General features: G+C 40.2%; 1 protein-coding gene across 3 annotated transcripts in view; it reads left to right on the top strand.

Annotated features, from left to right (window-relative positions):
* The first annotated feature begins 1,877 nt into the window (after positions 1-1,877).
* The window catches only part of NOX4 (NADPH oxidase 4), a 106,772-nt gene continuing 84,228 nt past the window's right edge, over positions 1,878-24,421 (top strand). For 2 of the 3 annotated variants that reach the window (XM_054385509.1, XM_054385493.1), the window contains exons 1-7: positions 1,878-1,934; positions 2,748-2,843; positions 14,057-14,167; positions 15,142-15,226; positions 15,845-15,942; positions 17,981-18,008; positions 21,183-21,255. In XM_054385509.1, the coding sequence (XP_054241484.1) occupies positions 1,878-1,934; positions 2,748-2,843; positions 14,057-14,167; positions 15,142-15,226; positions 15,845-15,942; positions 17,981-18,008; positions 21,183-21,255 (548 nt within the window). Of the gene's footprint in view, positions 1,935-2,747; positions 2,844-14,056; positions 14,168-15,141; positions 15,227-15,844; positions 15,943-17,980; positions 18,009-21,182; positions 21,256-24,421 lie in introns of those variants that run through there. The other variant, XM_054385501.1, reaches the window with a different exon arrangement.

Below are 24,421 nucleotides of genomic sequence, written 5' to 3'. Positions count from 1 at the left end.
TTACGACGCTTGGTAAGTGGGCAGTGAAGTACAGTTGCTAGCTCCTGAGTCACCAGCTTCATGTGAGTAGGCAGTAAAATCCTGCATAAGCTGATTTTTTAGAGACATTTCTAAGGGTATTTTGAAGTATAGCATATGGCATGGGCACATCATTTTGGTTTTGTTTGTGCTTGCTGCAGCTTCAGCTTTGGCCGAGGCCCCATGTTATTAGGCCTGACATATCCTACAGATTTTATTTTCTGTCATTCCAGCTTTGTCATGCTTGTCTAGAGAATTTTCATCATCTGGTTCCCTGTAAGCAGCTTCCATTTCTTTTTACATGCCAACAGAAATGAGGAAGTGAATGGAAATAGCAGATAAGATAAATAAACTATACTATTTCTTCTGCTGTTAGCACTGCTTTGGCATCAAACTATGGTACTGGTGAGTCTTAAATTCAAAATATGTATTTTCCCTTTCACTAGTTCTCCTTTTAGTGTCATTTGATGATATAAAATAGCTGTAATTCTGTGTCTTGCTGTTCCAAAACTTCACCAGGCACTTAATATAGCTGCAGAAATCCTGACACTTTCTGCAATAGGGCTCTTGCCAAAACAGCCCCAACTATGCTTCACAGAAGCCATGCTCTACTTGTACTCTTTACACTTAGGGCCACATATGGGTCAGACACAACTTCCATCTTTATATGGAACTTAGTTTCCTCCGAGTTTTCCCTGGACCTTTAGTAAGGAGCTCATGAGTAACACAACAAATGGCAACTTTCCGAGTTGCAAGAGAAAGACAGCCAGCTCAAGCTGGACTGGATGAGGCTTCTTAGGCATGGCATCACCTGGGAAAAACAGCCTTGGTCTGCTGCCAGCTGTCGTCGCTGCTGCTATCAGAAGAAACAGCCATGTGCACTGCAGTGCCCGGTTTAGAGTGAAAGCGCTCCTGATGACTCACGAGGGTGTTGTACTTAAAAGTTGCTAGCAACAAGGGTGTTTCTTAAAGCTTTTTCCTAATATAAAAATCTGTAGCTGGTGCAACTGCCCCTCCAAAAAACCTCACCAAACCACCACAAAAAGTAAACTGGTTGCAAAGCCTAGCAATCAGAACGCTGGACTCTGTGGCGGTGGAGGTGCCCATAGCACCCTTTCTGGTGGCTGTAGTGCCGCCCGTAGCACCCTATCTGGTGGCTGTTGTGCCCTTCTACCCCTTCTCTGCCGGCACACTCTGTTATTCTGTGCTGGGCACGGCAGCCTGGCTCTCGCAGTATCACCAGGAGACACCTGATGGAGCAGGATTGAACTTCTAACAAGCACTTTGTGACCCTTCCCAGCTTTCAAGGACCTCATGTACAGCAAAGCCGTAGTTTCTTGGATAGCTTCTTTGTTTTCCCCCGAATTACAGTACAGATGCATGCACAGCTGCCTCCCCCACCTCCCGCCAGCTTTTTGTATCGCGTTTCAGCCGGGGCGGGGAGAACCCCACGGACAGGATTCTCCATGAGGAAGGAAACGCATTTTTCAAGGTGTAGGGACAAGACAAGCCGGCGACATCACTTCGCGGCAGAGGCCCTGGCAACCCAGAGTCCCTCCATAGGTGGCCCCTGCGAGCCCTCGGCGTCCCCGATGCCCCGCCCGGCTCCGCTTTGGGTCCCTGGGGAGCGCCGCGCACAACGGGCGGCCGGCGGCAAACAAAGGGGTAGCGCCCGGGGGCTGCAGCGGAGCCAGGGGGACTGGAGCGCGGCCGGAGCCAAACGCCCCGGCGGCCGGAAGACGGGGCGGGGGGTGAGGGGTGGGGAGAGGGGAGGACCGGCTCAGCCCAGCTGAAAAGGAGGGCTCGCTCGTCGCCCCCTCACCCCCCCCCCGGGTGCTGTCCCGTAGGCGCCCCGCACCATGGCTCTGTCCTGGAGGAGCTGGATGGCCAATGAGGGGAGCAAACATCTCTTTCTGGTAGGGGGCTGCCCCCAGGATGTGTCCCCTCGGTGGGGCTGTCCCGCAAGGAAGTTTCGGGAGGTGGGCGCGGGGTGCTGGTAGGCGGCCAGGGCCAGCCCAAGCGGCTGCCGGCTCGGCGGGGCACCGGGGAGTCCCGGGGATCGGGGCGGGTTGCAGACTGGCCCCAGGCCCACTGCAGGATGTCTCAGCCGTGCTCGGCGGGACTCGGGGACTGGACGCCGTCGGGGGTAGTTGGCTGGGATGCGCTGCGGGCCGTGTGCGGCTGGCTGGGATGCGCCGCGGGCCGTGTGCGGCTGGCAGAGCGACACGCGTGTGCCCTGGCCCGAGGACAAGGCAGGAGTCTCTTTTCCTGATGGGGCTCGGCGCACGTTGTAGTTGGGTTTGCTCTTTGTTAGATCCTCTTGGGAAGAGTTTTCGTGAGAAGATGCGTCTGCTTGGAGGTTAAGTTCTTCGTGTCTTTGTCTCTTTGTTGCGAGTTTTTATTCTCTGAGTCTTTTAACTGCAATGTCCAAGCAAAGGTTTGGAGCAGCATTTTGTATGTGGAGGGCTTTTCCAGCTCTCCGTAGTCTTAAATCACAAAGGTAAAGGTTTGTGAAGTTCAACGAAAGTGAAAATTCTCTCATAGGGGCTATTATTTAGTTTTAAAAGAAATGTTAAATTATTTTATGCTGAATGCTTAATGTTTGTTTTCCCATTCCATTTACGTATGGTCACGAAACTACAGGCAGATCAGATTATGAATGGAATAAACACCGAAAAGTTTGCAAATGTAATTTTCACTTACAATCTCTTGTTTCTGTTTCATTTTAGTTTTTCTGGCTCTCTCTCAATGCATGGCTCTTCTGGAAAACCTTCCTGCTCTATTATCAAGGGCGGCAGTATTATTATTTACATCAAATGTTAGGGGTGAGTGACGCGGACATTACTTTTGCCCTGGAAATCGGGATGCTGGGAGATGGAAAAGGGGCAGAATGCATTTGCTAATCGGGGATGACACAAACTGCTTGTTAACTCTGCAGTCTGGGAAAAGTAAGTAGGAAATGACTGGGGTACCGCTGACAGTTGTTTAGGAGTAGAAGGTAAACAGTGTTGAGAAGAAAAAGATCCAGTCAAGTGTGAAACAGCTATCCTTCCCCTTCCTTTCCTTCCTCCCAGTGTTCCCAGCTGCAGACAGGCACACAGGAACACAAACATGCTCAACAGATGACTGGAGCTCAGCTTTTTGTCATCAAAATGTTAGCTAAGTTTATGGGCTCGTGCGGACAAATTTCTCTTAATCCAATCGTTGTGGTATATATTTACTGATGGAATTCTGACAGGTCTGATTTCTTTTTTGGTCTTTGTCATCTCCGTAAGGTATTCTGTTTTATGTAAGTCATTGCAATTTTGGTTTTGTATTCTAATAACAAATTCTTATAATCTGAAGAGTTTAATGAAGATCTGACTATTTTGGTTTAACAAAGGTGACACCATCACCACCAGAAGAACCCAAAAAGAGAGTTTGAGGAAGTGAGATACTGGTCTGTCTTGTCAAGTTATCTGGAGCTAAACAACACTAGAGTTGTTTGAAATGACTTGTATTCAAAGGGTTAGATTAAGGTTTAACAACTTTCTAGAGGATGCTCTGGGATTGCTTATAATTTGAGGAGAATGTGGATGAACAACACTGTCACACTCAGGATGTATTTCAGTGGAAAGCTGACATGGGGTTAAAGTGCAGGTGATGCATATCCTAACCTGCTATTGAAAGTGCTTATGACTGACTCAGATGTGTTCAAGAAATTAATCTTAGCAAAGATAATACAAAAAGATGGGAATGAAAATACTTAAATCTTTCATGATGATGACTCTCCTGATAGGAAAAGCATGAAAACGTGTTTAATTTTACCATTATCTCTAATGGCTTTGCAGCCTAGGGCATCCATCTGCAAACTCTGTTCCTGGCAGAGCAAGTGGGTTGTTTATAGAACAAATGTTCTTGGGCTAACATGTTGGGCCAGATTGTCAGCTGGTATCAATCAGGAAAGTTCCTCTCAATTCCAAAGTCTTATCTTGTACCAGCTCATTGTCTGGTCTTCTTTTGGTTTTCGTGTATTTCAAAATGAAAAACACATGCAAAGTAATTATAAAGCATATTCAGAACCTGTGAGATGATTCAAGCAACAGATTTCCTTGTCTTGGTCAGGAGAGGAGGACCAGGAAGCCATGCCTTCAAGTTTGTCTGTGTCTGCAACTGTGGGGAAAAAAATGCCAAAGAAGTTTACATTTCTAAAATGAGGAGGAAAGTGAAGAACTAAGTCTAGAAGATACTTTTGGTCAAAGTTCTGAAGCTAATTTAGAATTTTTAAAAACAACAAAGTAAAACATTACCATAATTCCTTCACTTTTTACACTTTGCCTAAATATCATCTTTAGACCCCAAAGTTAGCTTCTTCCCTTCTCTTCAATATTTTTAGCATATGCATATAAAGCATACAGATTATTTTGATAAGGCTGGAAAAACTAGGCTCAATTTTAGCCTGTTCAGGAAAGAGAGTAAGCATATCCACACTACAGCTGCTGTTACTTTCCATGGGGAATTTTTCTTCTCTTTCCGTGGGCCCATCAGCATATATCAGTCTCTTCTCTGTTCCATACGTGGATGCATGGCTTGCAGTGCCTCTGTGTGCCATTTCTGGATGTTTGAAAATCCTCCATTTATAAATTAACAGTTCATTTTACATTTTTATTTCCTCGGTCTTAACAGAATGAACTTTTTTGCAGACACTCATATGCAAATGTATTCCTTTTTCCATCCAGTTAATAAAAAATGGCAAAAAGGAATGGTGTTTTATTAATAATACCTTCTTTTCTCCTGTATTCCAGGGAGGTCTACTAAGGATATTTTTTTTCTCTCTATGTATGCTACACTAGCCTAAAATCTCCTTAAGAGTTTCTGCACTTGCAGCACTGAAAGATTTGCCACAGGTAATTTCATTGTTTACCAAGTAAAAGGATGGAGAACAAGAAGAGTTGCTGTAGGAAATCAGATTGTGTTAGGAAATAAGATTTTGGACTGAATATCCTGAATGTATTCAACTCTGCCATGTTTTCATGTAATGTCTTTTTTTTCCTGATGTGGAGAAAGAATGAAGTTAGTCTTTTATTAAGTGGTGAGTGAAGTGGTTCACTTTCTTTCAGCCTTCTACAGATGAAGGTTGCTCAGTTTTACTATTTTCTGATTGCATCCTCTCTGACCTTGAATAGATGCTCAGCATAGGATTTTAAAATTATGTAGGAACCTAACTTCCACCCAATCTTTCAGTGATCATCTCTCTGATCCTTAATTCTATACCTGTAAAAAGACACTTAAATGGGTATGGTGGTGTCCTGGAAGCGCAAAGAGAATAAATAAGTCAAAGGCATTGGTGTGCTAGAAGGAGGTTAAACAACCCATTCTGTCCTATAAAATTTAGTGAGTAAATTTATGTTGTGACAGCTGTCACTGCTTCGTTCAGTTTGAGTCCTCTTGATGAGACAGTGAGCTCCATCCCTGGAGGTTTTAAACCAATTGGACAAAATTCTGAGCAAACTTAGTTTGTTGTTGAATCTGCTTAGAGCAGGAGGTTTGAACAGAGACATCTTGAGGTCTCTTCCAGAGTAAATTCCATGATTATATGATTCTTGTGGTGTAAGTTCAATCAGAACCTAGCAGATATAAAACCTATTTTGCCTTGAACCATGCCTTTGTGTACATAATTGATGTAACAGCACAGGTCATAGACTTACTGCATGAATGCATTTGTTTGGGCTGATTCAGGAATATGATTCAGATAAGGAATAATTACATTTAATAAATAAAGTAAACATTTAATAATAACATTTTATAATTACATTTTATACATTTAATGATTACATAGAGATAAGATATAATTGCATTTAATAAATAATATAAATATTTAATAAATGTTACCTTGCTTCCTCACATTGCTTAGAGAAGCCTGGGAAATGCCTAGCAGACATGGATTTCTTATAAAAGAATGTGGCAAAGAAGAAAGGAATATCCTCATCTTTATGTTCATGATAGATATTACAAGATGTAGTAGGCATGAATTACAGAAAGGAAGATTGATGGATTATGTGCTGTGACTCCAGAATCTTCCTTATTGGAGGTTTTCTGTCTGCTCAGTCAGAGACATTGTATAAATGATTAATTTCTTTGCAGACTTCAAGATTTCGCCCTTAACACTGAGGGTGTTAGTCCACAGGATTTTTTCTTGATAGTCCCCTTGAATGTGCATCTTCAGCTTTCACCTTGAACATTGCATTGCCTCATTTTAGATTTTTTTTTGTTTGTTTGTTTGTGAGAACATTCTTGCCTTCAAACCTTTGTCCCTCCTGGACAGCCCACAGTTCAGCATCATTACTGAGATTATTCTCAGTTATAAGCCACTGAAGAACTTGGGGTTTGCGGCATGTAACTCAAATGGTAATAATCCTGTGAAGGACATCTATATTAGTGACTTTTATAGGAGAACTTCCACCTTTGCAGATGCATAAGTTGTGAAACTGTCAATAGGGGAGGTTCAGTTTGTGGAAGTGCATCTCAAATGATTAATTGAAATTTTTACTACTGTATCATGTAGACTTGTGTTGGAAACTGTCATATTGTCATCATAGCTCCTTGTTCTGAGATGGGCATGGCATAATAGTCTGTGTAGAACAGACCTGAATTATGGCCAAAATGTAATGATCATTCGTTACATTATAGAATCATAGAATCAACAATGTTGGAAAAGACCTCAGAGATCATCGAGTCCAACCTATCACCCAGCACCTCGTGACTAACTAAACCATGGCTTCAAGTGCCACGTCCAATCCTTTTTTGAACACCTCCAGGGACAGTGACTCCACCACGTCCCTGGGTAGCACATTCCAATGGCAGATCACTCTTTCTGTGAAGAACTTTTTCCTCACCTCGAGCCTAAACTTCCCCTGGTGCAGCTTGAGACTGTGTCCTCTTGTTCTGCTGCTGGTTGCCTGAGAGAACAGACCAACCCCCACCTGGCTACAACCTCCCTTCAGGTAGTTGTAGAGAGCAATAAGGTCTCCCCTGAGTTTCCTCTTCTCCAGGCTAAACAACCCCAGCTCCCTCAGCCTCTCCTCATAGGTCTTGTGTTCGAGGCCTCTCACCAGCCTCTTTGCCCTTCTCTGGACACGTTCAAGTGTCTCAATATCCTTCTTAAGTTGAGCCCAGAACTGGATACAGTACTCAAGGTGTGGCCTAACCAGAGCTGAGTACAGGGCAGAATGACTTCCCTGCTCCTGCTGGCCACACTATTCCTGATACAGGCCAGGATGCCATTGACCTTCTTGGCCACCTGGGCACACTGCTGGCTCATGTTCAGAATTATGTGTTACTGCGGGGGTTCCATGGCAGTTAACAATGGCAGGTCTTAAAACAAAAACACTTGATTACTCTCCAGAAGGCTGGTTTTACAGACCATATTACCTACTGTGTTCTGATATGGGGAAATAATACAATGTAAAGGAAACCTTTAGATGCAGATGTTGCGTCATTTCTGTATGACTCTGACTCAGGTATGACAATAAGCAACTTTCAGCTCTGTCCATGAATTGCATTGTGTTGTGAATCTTTTCAGGGGTCTTGGGTACCCTTAATCCCTTGCCTCATGACAGAATTTGTAGAGTTTAGATCATGCTGCATCTTGCAGGATCAAACATTCATTCTCTTGTTGCTAATTAATATATAAAATTCTGTCACACTTTGTGATGTTGCTACAGAAGGATGGTCTGGAAGACTCAAATCTTGAAGATAACTTGAGATCCCTTCCAGTCTGTGCATTTATCATTCTTCCTGGCACAAATAGAAATGCAGCAGCACCGACAACTTTTAGAAGTGTATTTCCTGAGGTCAGGACTTGAGCAGATTAAATTAATTGATAAATAGATTAATAAAGATGAACATTTGGTCTGAAATCTTGTAAGTGGATGCACTTTCTTTGAAAAGTATCAGAGAAGCTGGAAGTTAATACTGAATTCCAGATTAAGGTAGTTGCTTTGTTCAGACTGAATAACTGATTTAAGCAGAAGAAGTACATCTAACACAAAGAGATGACATATAAAATATGAACATGACCTAAATACGTGGTCAGAAAAAGAAGGAAAGCCTTCAAGAAATGCCGTTTGGTGAGTTGCAAGTGAATGGTGAGAATATTGATTATCAGTAGAACAGGTAAGATACCCCATACCTCATGAAAGAGTTAAAATATTGCTGACATTGTCCACGCTTGATGTTTCTGCCTTTTTGTGATATCATATCCTACTTCTGATTCATACATGCAAGCAGAAGACTGAAGCTGAATTAGCATAGAGAGTTGGTCTGCTGTTAAATTCTTTGTGTAGGACACTGCTAGGCTTTGTTATGTTTTTTTTTTTCTAATGCTTATATACTTTTCACATGTGATTCAAAAATATGACACCACTTACTCTTAAAATAATTTTTAAAGAGTTGCCATACATGCAGTTGGGGTTTACAGAGTCCTGACTTGAAACCTTCCATCTTCAGGAACAAAATGAAGTCAAACTTTTGTAGGTGTTTTCACATGTTGTGGTAGGTTTCTGCTACATTTTCCTTCCTTTCAGCTGCTATAGGTTGCTTGGTTTGTGTTTTGTTTTTTTCTTCTTCTAGATATCAGATTTGACAGGCCTAGGGGGAATAATTATGTTCTGTACAGTTCAGATCTGTCCTTCATCTTAGATTATATGCGCTCTGTAACTCAAAACAAGGAGTACTTCATAAAGAAAAGCAAGTCAGGTCAAAAGGAAGCACACTGTGTAGTACACTTTGTCCCATCTACAAAAATTAACTTTCGTAGCTGCTCCACTACTGATGTGGGGGGATGATCTGTGATCTGTGTCTACAGAGTAGCACGTGGTTTATGAGTCTTCCCACAACCTTTCAGGTTGCCCTGAGTGTTCATCTCATATTTTTATATATAACTGATCAGCTTTGGGGAATTCTGTGGTACACAATAAGATACTTTAGCCCTCAACCTAATATTGAAATCATTTGCCTAACTACAGTGAATCTCATTTCCCCTACTATGCTGTCAGCAACACAGAACATTCAATGAGAACTGATTCTTTAATTCTCTGTCCTACTTGGCACATGCTATGAGCGTAGCCAGGAACCCATCCTGTTTTCTATGGAACTGTATGTCAGACAGGGATAGCTGGAGAACCTATATTCCCACTATAGAGCCCTTTTCTGCTTCTTTGAAGAAGGAAAATACAGTGATTGCTTTATACTTGTCTGGAGACAAAAAAAAAATCTAGTCTAGTTTTTAGGATTTGAGTTTGTAGTGGAACCAGTTCCCTACTATCCCTAGCACTTCCTCTATGAATTTGATTAATCCTCTTTGCCCCTCCATGAAATGGGATAATAGCATGTATAGTGCTATGTAGGCAGACTACAAAAGGAGGTTGTCAAATGGTTGGATTTGATGTCAGCAAAGGTGGATGAAATAAAGAGTCCAGTAGAGATTTTGGTGTTTTTTTTTTTCCTCCCTTTTTAATCTTACAGAAGTTTCCATGCTACTAACTTAAAATAATACTTTTTTCCCCTCTTAAAACAGCAATAATCGATTAACTTAGGAAGAAAAGAGGATTATATTCCTCTCATTTCTTAGCTACTTAATAAGGTTATATATTCCTTCTAGAACCAGTGAGTTGCCTTGGAGCAAAAATCATCTCTTACTCTACTATTGTTTAAAAAGACAACAATACAGTATGTTAGTTTGTTACTATGCCACCCAGGCAATGCAAAGGAAGTCAATAAAGAGACAACTTGGAAACAATTTGGAAAGAATTAGATATTTTTAGCCCTTAGATATATATTAAGAGCAAACAGTATTCTGTTATTCTTCTGGGTCTTTCACAAATTGTGATTCTAAGTATTGCTAAATGTATTACTTTACCATTGTTTTCAAATTGGTCATGGGGTTGTTGCTGCAAACATTGGCCAACTTTATTTCTTCAGAAGAAAACCTTAAATGAACCGTTGGGGAAAATATATGAAATGCACTTACTAAGAGTGCAGTGCGTGTTTGAAGAAGTAGTTTGCTGCTCTCTTGTTCTCATTTTTTCCCTCCTTTATACAGATGCTGATACCATTGAATTGGAATTAATATGAGAGCATTCTTCCATAGTGATTGCATTGTGAATAGATATTTGCTATTTTGTTAAATGGAAAAACACAAGGATGTATTAGTGGGGTAGTGTTTTTCAACTCAGCATAGCTGATCAATATTCTTTCATACCAGTTAAATTGCTTGACATTTAACTTTTTTTTTTTGCAATTAGTTATTTATTTTATACTACACAGTCTAAACCAATGTTCTGCACTGTTCTAAACTAGACTGCTTTGCTGAAGTTTATGGTTTATGTTTAAATTCAAAAGCAACATAAGTTCTAGAAAAATCTAATGATGTGTCATAGGCCATCCAACAGAAACTGCAAGTTTTGAATTGCTTTACTTATTGTATCATAGCATTTTTCTGGATTTGAAGTGTTACTCAAGAGGTACAAAAATGGTTCAATTTACTTCTGGCTTTTGCATAACGTTAGTTCTACAGAATTCTTGGGTTTTTCAAATCGTGCCCGTTTATTCACTGAAATACTGTAGCACATCAGCAAGCACTCATAAAAATGCTTATGTGTGTTTAATGACCATGTTATTGAAGTTATTGCTTTTATGAGGTGTATAGCTCATTTTTAGCTTCCCTTTAGAGGAATAATAATTAATAAAAATAGCAACAGTCATCTTGTATATGCAAATGGCACATTATAAAGACATGTTGCTTGCCATTAAGTCAAATAATTTCAAGAGTATTGCTGTTTTATGGGGTAGTCCAAAAGATATTTACAGTGTTTGAAAATCTCTTTAAGCTACTGTGGACAAGTATAGAGAAATATTTATTGTGGTTGTTCACTTTTTATTTTATTATACTTTGAAATGAAAAGTGACATCAGCACTCAGTTGCTGTGGACATTGTAACTGGTGTTCAGTTTTAGTCATTGCATGGGCTCTGAACCAGTTGGGAGAGTCCAGAGGGGTCAGGAGAGATATTTAAAATCAGAAGAACATGACTTGTGGGGGAATGTAACAAGAATGGTCTCACATTGTGCATGTGAACAGAGTGTGAAGTAACAGATGAAACCGAAGCATGGGAGGGTTTATGTAGAGGAAAAAAAAACACTGAGAGTACATTGGAAGAAATAGTGGAGGCTTGGAGAGTAGGAAAGAACTCAGGGATATGGTTCATCCTAGTCTTATTTTCTACAGTACATTCATTTAGACATGCTTCTGTTCACAGAATCACAGAGAATAGTAGTGTTTGGATAATGCCTCTGGGGGTCATCTAGTCCAACCCTCCTGCTAAAGCAGATTTGCCTATGTTAGATTGTACAGGAATGCATCCAGGTGGGTTTTGAAATTCCAGAGGAGACTCCACAATGTCTCTGGGCAGCCTGTTCCAGTGCTCCATCAACCTCAGAGAAGTTTTCCCTTCTGTTTAGGTGGAATTTCCTGTGTTCTAGTCTGTGCCCATTGCCCCTTGTCCTGTGTCTAGGAACCACTGAAAAAAAGTCTGTTGTAAGTGTCCTTGGCGTAACTTCTGTGAAATCTGCTCCTAGGATGTTTGCCAGGAATGATGCATTTACATGGCAGAGGGCAACGACAAGCACATTTTATGTGGTAATTGTTCATACTTCTCATAGGCAGCTGTTAAGAGAAGGTGCCCTTATTACTGCTTTGTTCTATGGAATCTGGTAATGTCTGGTGAGGATGTCCCTACCACTCAGATCTAGATAAACAATGTAAAGTAGCCAGAAGAAAAAATGAGGTTTCAGAGGAAAGCTTGATGCCTCAGGTGGATTAAACATCTTTATGTTCTGTTTGCCTGCTGCTTTTGTGCCCAGATGTGCTGCAGAGAAGTTCAGGGACATAGGTGTTATGAACTATGAAAGGAGGCAATTTTGATCTTTCATTTTGAAAAAGTAATAAATCTTAAGTAATTTTTATTAGATATTTTGTACCTGTTCAAATTGTTTGCATGCCTCTGCAACGTTTGAGTTATCTTATAATATTATAATAGCTTTTTATTAATTTCTTGAGGAGTTGAAAAACTTGGGCTTTAGAGAACATTGTAAGAAATATCATTCCAGAAATCTGTTGACAGTCTAAAAGCATCTTTTATATAACCTAGTAAAATGGTAATTCAACCTTATAACTAGGGGAACAATGGCGTTTTGCTAATATTTTAAAAATCCTAAATGAATGGGAGAATATAATAAGATTAAAAAATACAGGGTTATGACATTAACGTGTGCTTTGTTCATTTATTTGACAAGTGTTTTTATTCTAATTATATAAGTTCCAAATATACCAGTGAAAGCATTAGTGACATTAGATTTCATTACAGTTCCCAGCTGTTGAGTAGTTAAAAGGAAGAAAAGCTACTTTCTTTAGGTCCAGATATGGTACTGCATAGTGTGAATGGAGCAGGGGCCCTGTGAGAATTCCATAACAGCCCTTGAAACAGTGTTATCATTTCAGTTTAGTTGAATCACTATTTGTAAATTTTTTTTTCTGGATTGTTTACCAGAAAATCATTGCACTTTACTTAAATGGCTGTCTAGTATCTTCTTGCTGTTTAATGCTTTTTCTTATTTAATTATGCCTGTTGAAGCTTCCAGGTAATTTTTTGGTGGACACTTAGTGTTGTCTCAGATATGTTTTGTTCCATGTGGCTTTGAGCACTGATGAGGATATTGGTCCTTTCAGTATAAAGATGTCATTGGCTGACATAATTGCTGACAGATTTAACTTTGAATAATTGTTTGATGAGAAGGTGAGAGCTGTTGCCCTTGGAGAGGTTTTACCTCTGTGTAGAAGGTTTTTAACCAGTATATGTAAAGTACATCATGAAACTCCACTATTCTGATGCGTCAAGAGAACATGGAAACTGTTTGGTTTTGCAGCAGAGAAAAAGGATGTTGAATACAGGGAGGCTAGGGAAAGGAGCAAAGCCTTACACAGCACTGATGTGGCAGGAAGGGTTTGTGTGTCATCTGGAAACAACAACCACGCTAGTTTGGAATCTGCAGCCATGCTTTTTTATCCCTCTCTAGTCACCTTTGCAGTGCTCAAAAGGAAAGTCATCCAAGGAGGACTCTGCAGAGGGACCTTGACAGGCTGGTCAGATGGGCAGAGTCCAAGGACATGAGATTTAACACATCTAAGTGCCGGGTTCTATGCATTGGCCACAACAACTCCATGCAGTGCTACTGGCTGGGGACAGAGTGGCTGGAGAGCGGCCAGGCAGAAAGGGACCTGGGGGTGCTGGTTGATAGTAGGCTGAACATGAGCCAGCAGTGTGCCCAGGTGGCCAAGAAGGCCAATGGCATCCTGGTCTGGATGAGGAATAGCATGGCCAGAAGGAGCAGAGAGGTCATTCTGCCCTGTGCCCAGCACTGGTTATGCCACAGCTTGAGTACTGTGTCCAGTTCTGGGCTCCTCAGTTTAAGAAAGATGTTGAAATGCTGGAATGTGTCCAAGAAGGGCAACAAAGCTGGTGAGGGGTCTGGAGCACAGCCGTATGAGGAGAGGCTGAGGGAGCTGGGGTTGTTTAGCCTGGAGAAGAGGAAACTCAGGGGAGACCTTATTGCTCTCTACAACTACCTGAAGGGAGGTTGTAGCCAGGTGGGGGTTGGTCTCTTCTCCCAGGCAACCAGCACCAGAACAAGAGGACACGGTCTCAAGCTGCACCAGGGGAGGTTTAGGCTGCATATTAGGAAGAAATTCTTCACAGAAAGAGAGATTGGCCACTGGAATGGACTGGCCAGAGAGGTGGTGGAGTCACCTGTCCTAGAAGTGTTTAAAATAAAACTGGACGAGGAACTTAGTGCCATGGTTTAGTTGATCAGATGATGTTGGGTGGACTTGATGATCTCAAGGGCTTTTCCAACCTGGTTAATTCTGTGATTCTGTAATACTGATACCTAAACCATTAGAGAGAGGGTCTTTTCTCCTTGTAACTCTTGCTATGTTTGTTCAGCTAGGATTGTGTATTAGCAGAGCTTCGGCGTCTGTCCTCAATCTCAACTGCTGCCTGGTCCTTCTGCCGATGTGCCGTGTTCTCTTGGCCTTCCTGCGAGGATCTCAGAAGGTAAGTACTGTCCTCAGAAAGCTGCAGCTGAGAAGAAGGTCCAGTCTAAAAATCATAGGAAAAAGTTCTGTTGCATCCCTGTTATTATACAGTATGTGCCTGCATGGTGCAAGTACCAGACACTCAGACACTGGATTCATGGCTCCTTTGAAGACAGTGCATTAGCTGGCATTGTATGGTTTGATTAGACTTGTTGTAAGGAAGCTTTCTTCAATGAATTTTTTAAGGGTAGAGAGTTGCTGTGAAACTGTAACCAGACAGTCTTCTCCAGCTTTCCCAACTATAATATGAAAGATAACTGTGTCCTCTCTACTGCTTCCTGGAACTTTTTCTCTGCATGGCTAGAAATGTCATACTGGAGATGATAGAACTTTGAATAAAAATACCCAAACTGATACTTTTGGTGTCACGGGAGAAAAAATAGTTCTGGCAAAGTTAAGAGAGTTTTTTTTTCTGTACCAGTGTTCAGTAAGCGATAGTTTAGCTTTTTTTGTGATTTGCCAATTGGTTTTACAGAAATATAAATAATACTTTTGAGGAACATCTGTGTTTTGTAGATGTTTAAAAATTGAGCCTATGAGTTCTGTTTGTCATGTGACAGTACCTGTCAGATTTGATGCCTATGTATGCATATATGTATGCAAGTATACCTTTCCCTCTGATCCTTCTCCCTAAAGATTCAGTGATGCCTACAGTGATTAGTGCTAGAATTTCTTAATTTTAAGGCCAGAAAGGACATTGCTTTATTTGCTCTCGACATCTGTGTAACACAGATCCAACTGTAATGTCTTGACTAAGACCTCAAAATTGATTCATTGACATCGTCCTGTAGTTTTTTAATTTAGGTGCTGTGTTTGCAAGGGTGTCAAATCTAGTAAAAGCTGAAGCTGCTGTTACATCACTTCAGTTGCTGTTAGTATTTTTTTCTTTGCTTTGATTTAGAGGAGAAATTGCTTAAATTCTTCCCTTGTTAGGTTGCCAGCAAGAAAACCAGAAGGCTGCTAGATAAAAGTAAAACTTTCCATGTGACGTGTGGTGTTACAATCTGTATCTTTTCAGGTAAGAGATTACTGTGCTGAGCAGCAGCTTGTGTGGGAAGCACACTAAGGCTGTGCTTTGTGGTTTTTCTTGTGCAGTACATTTGGGGGTAGTCTTGCTCCGTACTTCCCTGCCTTAAACTGTGAATGCTTGCTTGGATGTACGTGGGCTTTGGTTTATTTTTCTTTTAAACACATGGGCTTACATTCTAATGCCAGGCTTTAAATTTCTTAAAATTTCAGTTTCTAAAAGGACAGGTATATGAGATCAGGTCAAAATCTGTGACCCTCCATTGTGCCTAAGGAATCTGAGTGAAGAAACAGGGTGCTGCAGGCTTAACTGCAGAATACACAGCAGTATAGAGAAATGCCCAGTTTTGTGAAGAAGGAATACTCTTTGAATGTTGTCTCCCAGGTGAAGCATTGTAGTACATAAATGATTGTTGTAATGCTTAAAAAAAAAGAATCTTAAAATGCGTAACAGCTTTCTGTCATTAATATCTACAACTTGATTTATTTTAGCAAAAGAATTCTTAGTCCCTGATGCTGGGGATAGCTTGGCATCTGGGTAGCCACTTTGCTTCAGGGGAACATCTACCTCTTGTTTATAGATCTCAGCTGCACTGCTTTTTGTTTTCAGTCTTACATGTTGCTGCTCATCTGGTGAATGCTCTTAATTTCTCTGAGAACTACAATGAAGACTTTCAGGCACTAAATGCAGCAAATTATCGTGGCGAGGTGAGCCAGCTTTCATATTTTACTTTTAAGTATATAGTTTAAATATACGATAGTTTGTATATTCAATTCTGTTGTGTGATCTGTCATTTGATCTATACAATGCTGCTGCTTTGTGCACTGAAAGCTCAGCATCATGTGCATTGCTGTGGATTTTACTTCTTTTCTCTGGACAAATCATGTAGCAAGCACTTTCTGTTTAAGCCATCAGGATTCAGTGCTATTGGATTATGAGGGGGATGAGGCTGTCATCAAGTCCTTTCACCTTGCACCCCACTTTGCTTGTCTTCTGCTTCTCTCTGTTTATTAGGTGGGCCTGGCTGAGATGGTTCTACTGTTGTTTAGGAAAACATGTTCTGCATTTGTGCTGTTTAGACTGTAGTGCTATGTGCTGGATGAAGCCAGCCTGATCTAGTGTGAGGTGTCCCTGCCCATGCAGGCGGGTTGGAACTAGATAATCCTTGTGGTCCCTTCCAACCCTGACTGATTCTATGATTCTGTGATTCTATGTACCCTGAGCATTAGGGGACAGTGAGGTTTGGGACTGGTTTTACATTTTTAAACTGCAGTGGAAACTGGAGTATATATGCTGAGTGGAACTAGTTACCTGCATGATCTAGACTTAGGAAATACGTGGTTTGCATGACTTCTCTGAATGTGGTGCAGATCCCTTGCAGACATACCAGAGTCCTAGTCCCACCTCCAGGTGCTTCTTATGCATTTAGCACTGGAGAGATATTTTCAGATTTTAGGAGTAAGACCAGAGTCCAGAACTCTTTCTTCTTTGGGTTAAAATCAAGTTCTACCTTGTTTATTTTCATTCTATTTACAAGTTCTGCATGGCTTGTCTACCAGCTTCATTAGGAAAGATTTAGAATCACCCTACCCCAGCTGCATCCTTTCCTGGAAAAGGAGTGCTTGATTCAGCCCAGGTTCATGAGGACTAACAACCAAGGTCTTCCGTTCCCTGGGTGAATGATCTAATCACTGAGCTATTCTGTGGCAGGCAGACATGCCAACACCAACTATTGTGCTGAGACTGGAGTGTCTGCATGTGTTAGGAGTGGTCTAATGGTCTTTCCCTCATCAGGAACATTAGCAGGAGCTTGCCCCAGGCAAGAACATGGCAGGGTGTGCATGGCAGCCTCTGTACTGAGCAGCCTTAGAAATTTTGCAACAGAAAATTGGTCTCAACAAGTTTTTAGTAACTAGGGTCAAACCCTCCAGGATTTTAGGTACTCTACTAGCTCTTGAACCTTTGTGCTTGAATTCCATTTAAGCCTGTTCTTAAATTGTGGTGGACAGCCTGGATGTTACTGTCATTTTCTGTACGTGGGTACGCACATCTGGACACAGACAAGGTCAGTGAGAGAGACGCTTCGTTCTTCCTGACCAGTATGAGATTTGGTCACCTCCCTTCATTGAGTTCGACTGCAACTTTAAGAAAAAATTTTTTACTTTGCAATGACGACAAAACCCCATGAGGCATAGGTCTCAGGGGAAGTGAGACAGTTTCCTCTGAGGCTGACATATCTCCTCTTCCTTTCACATGTGTTGAAGGACACAGGAACATCTGTCTTTGTATTGTTAGCTCCTTTGTGTTCAGTCTTGCTTCACTAGAGTCCAGTGCTGATCTCCTGGGGATGTAACTGGCAGTAAAATGCTTGCTTGCTTGTCTTTCATTTAATGTCTCTCCTGCTCTCCTCTGTCCTCCCAAAGGTATGAGGTAACAGAGTAAACTTAAATTTTCAAAAATAATTCTCTGTAAAATTATCTAGATCTCAGTTTTTCATAGCAGATCAGAATTGTCTTCATATGGAGAATGCAAAGGCTAAATTAGGTTGAGTTTATGTTGAATTGCTGTCGATATAAACAAAAATGTAAACCAAATCTTAAATCCATTTCTGCATCTGGATTTAGAGATTTCTTATGCCTTTAAGTATATGAGCTTTATGATCTGTTTATCATTATTACATTATTCATATAGATATAAAATCACATATTGATTTTATCATTTTTTTTCCCTGTCTTGTTTTTTCAGGACCCGAGGAAACTGCTTTTTGCTACTGGTAAGTCTGCTGCAAAGCTGAATGAGAGTTTGCTGCTTCTCATCATCACTCTCCAGACAAAACATTTTGATCCTGTGTTTGCATGCTCCATTTGTTGTATCTCAGCTAGGTTGAGATATGTTATTTTTGTTAACATAACCTGGGTTTGCTTATCCAGTAGGCAGGAGGGAGGAGTTACATAAGCCCTGTGGTAGGATGAGCAGCATCTTCAAAGCTGTTGTTGTACAGATGAGTCAGTAGAAAATAATCAGTTTCAAACAGAGATTCTGCATAATACTAAACCCAAATTTCTAAATGATCCAAATTCTAGAAAAAGAAACAACAAAAAAAGTGGTCTTATTGCTTCAGCTGGTTTATTTAAGAGTTGGTTCAACTTCAGAGCCATCTAGGAATCAGGCTTCAGTACTAATAAAGAGTAAGTAAGGTAAGACATTTCTGGTGCAGGAAGTTAGAAAGGAGCAATGTTTGGGTGTGGAGGGATAGGCACAAGACTGAGCTGTGGTGCTTCACAAGCAGGTAAAGATGCTTTCTGATGTCAACTTTCTCTGCTGTCCTTACTTAGATCAAATGCAAAAATCCCAACTCAGTAGCATTTAGGGCAGGGTCCAAAGGAAGGATTGCATGGAGTTGAAAGGGACCCTCAATGGTCATCTTATCCAACCCCCCACAGTGAGCAGGGACACCTCCAACTAGATCAGGTTGCCCAAGTCTGTTCTTGAGTATCTCTAGGGGCACATCCCTGGGCAGCCTGTTCCAGTATTTTACCACTCTCATTGTAAAGAACTTCCTTCTTATGTCTAACCCAAATCTACCCTGTTCCAATTAAAAAAACCTTGCCCCTCATCCTGTTGCTACAAGCCCTTCTAAACAGTCCTTCCCCAGCCTTGCTGTAGGCCCCCTTAAGATACTGAAATGTAGCTGTAACATCTCCGTGGAGCTTTCTCATTCAGCCCCAATTCTTTCAGCTTGTCTTCATAGGAGAGGTGATCCAGTCCTCTGATCATCTTTGTGGTCCTCAGCCACTCCAGTAGGTCCATGCCCTTCTTGTGTTGGGTGTCCCATAGCTGGACACAGTAATCCAGGTGAGGCCTCATCAGAGGAGAATGTCAGAATCACCTCTCTTGACCTGCTGGCCACACTTCTTTTGATGCAGCCCGGGATGAGACTGGCCTTCTATCTGAGCACATTGTTGTGAAAAGCTGGGATTCCAAGTCATCTTCAATTTATAATTACTCAGATCACTCCCTAGGCTAACAAATGGAAATTAGCATTTTTATTTTGTGCTGTGGAAGTGCCCAGGCAGGGACCAGGATTTTTGCTGCACCAGGAACTCTGCCATTATGCCCAAAAAATGGTCTCTTCCCAGCAGTTCACAACTAGATTTACTGGCAGATTTTTATTCATGTTTTTAACACAGTGAAGAGAAGGAATAAGGAACGGGGAGGATTTATAGTGTTATAGCTTTCCAGATTAGTCAGGAAAGAACCTTCTTGTGTGAGGCTAGCTGTGGGAGGAACAAGTATTCAAGATTATAGTTAGTGGAGGAAAAGAGAGACAGGGACAGGGAGAAGTGGAAATACTAAAAATGCACTGATTAACTGGGGCAAGGTTGTGAGTTTTGCAGTTTGATCAAGAGGAGAGTTGAAGAACTGGATTTAAAGGTGATCTGTGGCTTGAGAGATAGTGTAAGAAGCTGGATCAAGTGCTGTGCTGCAGTTAGGTTGGAAGTATTTGTGTCAGAGGAGAGATTGATTGCACACTACATATCAAGAGAGATGAAGAAAGAAAAATGGAGAAGGAGGCAAGGGAAAGAATGCACACTTTTTTTTTGCAACTGTTTTTAATTGTAACCAAAGGGACAAAATTTTCTTATGCAGTCCATGACAAAACTCCCATTGATTGTAGCACAAGGATTTTTTTTCTGCAGGAGTGATTTGGGATGTATCAGATTTTTGGTACTGGACTTTTCAACAAATGGATATTGAGAAGCTTATAAAAAGATTTGAAATTCTCTTTATTGCTGAAGAGTCTAAAATTACAATCAATTATTTAAAAAAAAATTAGCTTATTTTTATCAATAGGATGTGATTCTGTAAAAACTCCCAGACCATTAGAATCTGTGATTTTGCTATTTATGTCTATGAAAGCTGTTTGAGACACTTTATTTTAAGACTAAACCAGCACTTACTTAGCTTTGTCCTTGGTGCTTAGCATGACTGGCTTTGTTTAATCCCAAACATGGCTTTTAGGGTAACCAGAGACTATGCTTTACAAGTATCATTCTTCAATAAGTAAGTTTTGGTGTAATGCTTCATGGATTTTAGGTTCTTAATTCTCAATTCATATTCTTAAGTCCTGGGATGACAATTCTGAAGATAAGGTGCTCTGAAAAAGTGGTAACTTTGGATGGTATTTTTCTCATCTATCTTTAGACTGATGGTATTTATGGTCAGGAGTCTACTTCAGGATGAGAGGAATCATGTAGAAATACCCATTTCTCTCCTTTGCATTAAAGAAGAGATGAGGATAGACTAGTTCTGGTATGAGTGTGCATCTGAGCAGATGAGTCCAATCCTTTAATATTTTTTTAACCTTTTTTTCTCAAATACTGGTTGGAGATTGCAGATGTTTTTCAAAGGGCAACAATTTCAGGCATGATAAATGCCATGGAGAGTAATTTCAGGCTTTCTCATTCCAGGATGAAATGGGTTGGCAAACAATTGTAGTGGCAGCTTGCATGGAGATTGATTTGCTTGAAGTTCCATCCCTGACCAGGTTTCTAATTGTTGTATTCAATAAAGTTTTGGGTTTGGAATAAAAAAGAGATACAGAAATTTGTACAGTCTTACAAATAGACAGGATTTGCTTCTGGTTACCTGCTTAGAGACAAATGTCATGAGCAAATGATTACAGCAGTGAAGACTAATAGTAGTATAGTAGTGATGCATGATGAAATTCCAGGAAAAGGGCAGTTTTCTCTGGGAAGTTGGGAAGTAAGACAACAGCTCTTCTTTCCTATTTTAGTTTGATACAAGAATTGCCTCCAAGAGATAGTGTCTGCAGTAGTTTGACTGAATCATGATTTGTCTGATAAATTCCACTTTCTTAAATGGTCATAGGAGACAAGTATTCCTTTTCACAGTTCAAATACAAGCTGTCTTGTGTCTCTTTTAGTTCCAGGTCTGACTGGAGTCATTATGGTGTTAGTGTTGTTCCTGATGTGCACAGCTTCTACGTATGCCATCAGGTAAGACAAAATCCTATCATTATGCTGAAAAATGCCATTTGGGTAATCATATTCTCATACTGATTAGAAGGAATGAAGAGTAAATGTCAAATGAGGCAAGAAGTATTTAAAGGAGTGTTAAAAATACCAGCTTTCTTGCCCTATTTTTCTTTTTAACCTATCTTGTAGCTGAATTAGCGCAGTGAATTTTGTATTCATAAAGTTACAAAACCTGATTAACTCAGTTTCAGAGAAAAAATACTGTTTGAGGGGTGTGCTCAGTTAAAAGTCTATAACTTTAAAAATGCAAATATTTTTTTTCCTTTTGGTGCGGGGAGGCAGTAAACTAAGCATATGGAGAGTTCTGTTTGATGCAGAAATTAACTCTGCTTGAAGTAAAATAAGATGATATCTTTGTCTTAATTATTTTCACCAATTAATTGTAACAGACTGCAAAAATCCAGCAACAAAGGATTCATTGCAAAGAAGGAAACAAAAACAGAACTCTGCTACTTAAGTAGAAAGCTGCTTTTTTTTTTTTTTTGGAAAGCCCTGCTTCTGGTTGTCAGATACATTCTTTTAAATTTTGATTATAATATAAAACTGCAATGCAGTATTGGCTCAGAGTAGCTGCTGGGATTTCTAAGTGTTTGGTCCTCTAACCATTCATATTCTGCCCTGATGTTATTGAACACATATTATAGGACGTTTGAGTGACCAGTACTTTGGAGGAGCTTGCTCAACATTGCAGCCTTTTTAAGGCTTGGATTCTGCAGTCAAATCATATAATCAAAACCCTTTAGTTTTTATAGCAGTCTCTGATGAATTCGAAGACTGATTATGTAAATCCATCATCTCATTTTGGCAAACACTGAAGGATACTTTCATTCCGTATCTTGAAACATTAATGGTGCTCCACTGATGTGTGCTAGATATGTGGTTTTGAACTCTCTGGAACTAATCTGTCTTCCCTGAGTAGCAATGTTATCGAGCACTGATTCAGGAAATTAGTTCAGCAAATATTTGTGCACTGCTTTTAGACAAAGATCCTTCCAGGGTTGAGAAGTGCTGAAGAAGTGCAGTCGACATGCTGCACTCTGGGTAGTCCACACAGATGACTCTACTTGCAAAAGAAAGACGGTTTGGGGAAGATGGAAAAATAAAGCAGTTACTTTGTTCTGCAGCAGTGAGCCGGAACAAAGGCCTGTTTTCTCCAAGGCCATGATAAATTAAAAAAAAAAAAAAAGAACAGTATTTTTTAATGACTGGAAAACTTGGGAAAATAAGTGTAGTTGTAAACATATGCTTGGAAATAATAAAGTTTGAGTTCATGCAACAAAGGTTTACAGCTTCTGAATTTACATGCTTGTTATTTCCTTCTTTGATTATTGTTAAGTGCAAATGCTTTTCCATTTTTCTGCCACCTAGCCAGCCGAACCAACGCCCTTAAGAGATCTGCATCTGCTGGTACTCTAGCAACAATTCTGATTTAGAAATGTTATCCTGGCTTCTCGCGCAGGCATACAGCTCAAGCTTGTCCTTATTGTGTGTTTTAGTAAGGAAATGAGCTTCTGTGTGCATCTTTCTGTCCTTTTTCAAACTCATTCCCTGTGGATTCTCACGTGCCTTATGATGGCTAAGCTCATGTTATAGTCTTAGGAAAATTAATTGTAAATGTTCACTGCCTGTCAGAAGGTGGGCTTTAAAAAAAGTATTTCAGAGAGTATTGTACTCTCTTGGATTTCAGCCCTAATCTTTCACAGTGATCTGCTTAATCATTTTTTCCTTCATCTGCTCTTCCTGAATTTTTTCTATGCATGATTATTCTGCTAGTTTCATGCTTTTGCTTTTTCAGTAAACTGTATGACTAAGTACTGGGAAGATTGAGTTAGCTGCTAATGTTTTAGAAGGGGAAAGTGAGTATGGTTTGAAAAAATTTCTAAATTTTTGCCATGTCATACTCAAGAATTAGACCAATGTTTTTCACTCACTGGGTTTTGTTTTGCTTTGTTCTGTAAGGGTCATGAATTTAATAGAAATTGCAATAAATCTTGTGAATAAATGTTGACATTTCTGCCAACTTTCACATTTATGTTTTTTAAGAGTATTTCCATTGATCACCATACTTTGGAAACCATAAATTTAAAGGAACATCAAAGTATAAGCTGCTCCAATGTCAGCTCTCTTTGTAACCAAATATTTTAGTCTTCAATTTCATCTACTAAATTCATCTATCCATCCATCTATCCATCCATCTCTCCATTCATCTATCTCTCTTACAAAACTAGCTGTAACAGAGTTGAAAGTATTTAAAAAAAAAGCATTGTAAAGAACTCTTCCCTTACATTTCTCAGTACTCTTGCAAATCTTCACCTGAAAAATTCTCAAGTAGGTTAACCAAAATTAAAATGAAATGCTCAACTTGTTCTCAAATCTTACATTCTTAAGAAATGCATTCATTCTGTGAATAATGTCTATTTTAAGACCCAACAGTCTGAACATTCTGAAGAACTATACAAATATATGTAACAGTAGGAAGATTATTTGGTATATTAGAATACTGTTTTTATCTGTAAGGTGCACAGTTTAAGAAGTTTAAGAAATGTATAATTTAGAACGCTGAAAGTATGATTCATGGTAAGAGGTTCAAGGGTCTACATCCCTTTAATTAAAGGAGGGGAAATTGGGAGAACTTGATTACCTTTAAGGGAACTTCCTTCAAGTGAGGAATCAGGATTTTAGGGTAGTGGTATCTGCAGGAATGCTGATGAAGAAGAAGAAAATGTTTAACTGGTGGGAAGGACAAGGAGTGTACAGTAATTTTAATCGTAATAATCAGTTGTTGGAAACAGCACATCAGAAGCTGGGATTGACTTTCCATCACTGGATTTTTGAGTTACTGCTTTATTCTAAAAAAAAAAAAAAGTGCTCAAGATTCAATGAAAATTAATTCAGTGTGCAGCATTTGATATTGTAGTAAGATACCACATTAAACTAGAGCTCCAAGACCTGTTTGGCATCTGGGGGTGTATGTTATTTTCTTTGTGCCTTCCCATTGTGCTTCCACTCCCCACACCATCATCCTTTGCTTTCATCTTACTGATGTTCACTCCCACAACTCCTTACAGATACAGTGACTGCATGGAAATGCGTACAAGGGAGTGGGTAGTTAGAAATGGATTGAGCA

Source organism: Indicator indicator, chromosome 1, assembly GCF_027791375.1.
Source record: "Indicator indicator isolate 239-I01 chromosome 1, UM_Iind_1.1, whole genome shotgun sequence".
Taxonomy (NCBI): Eukaryota; Metazoa; Chordata; class Aves; order Piciformes; family Indicatoridae; genus Indicator; species Indicator indicator.
Note: the sequence above shows the minus strand (reverse complement) of the source record. Positions and strands in the feature narration are given on the sequence as shown.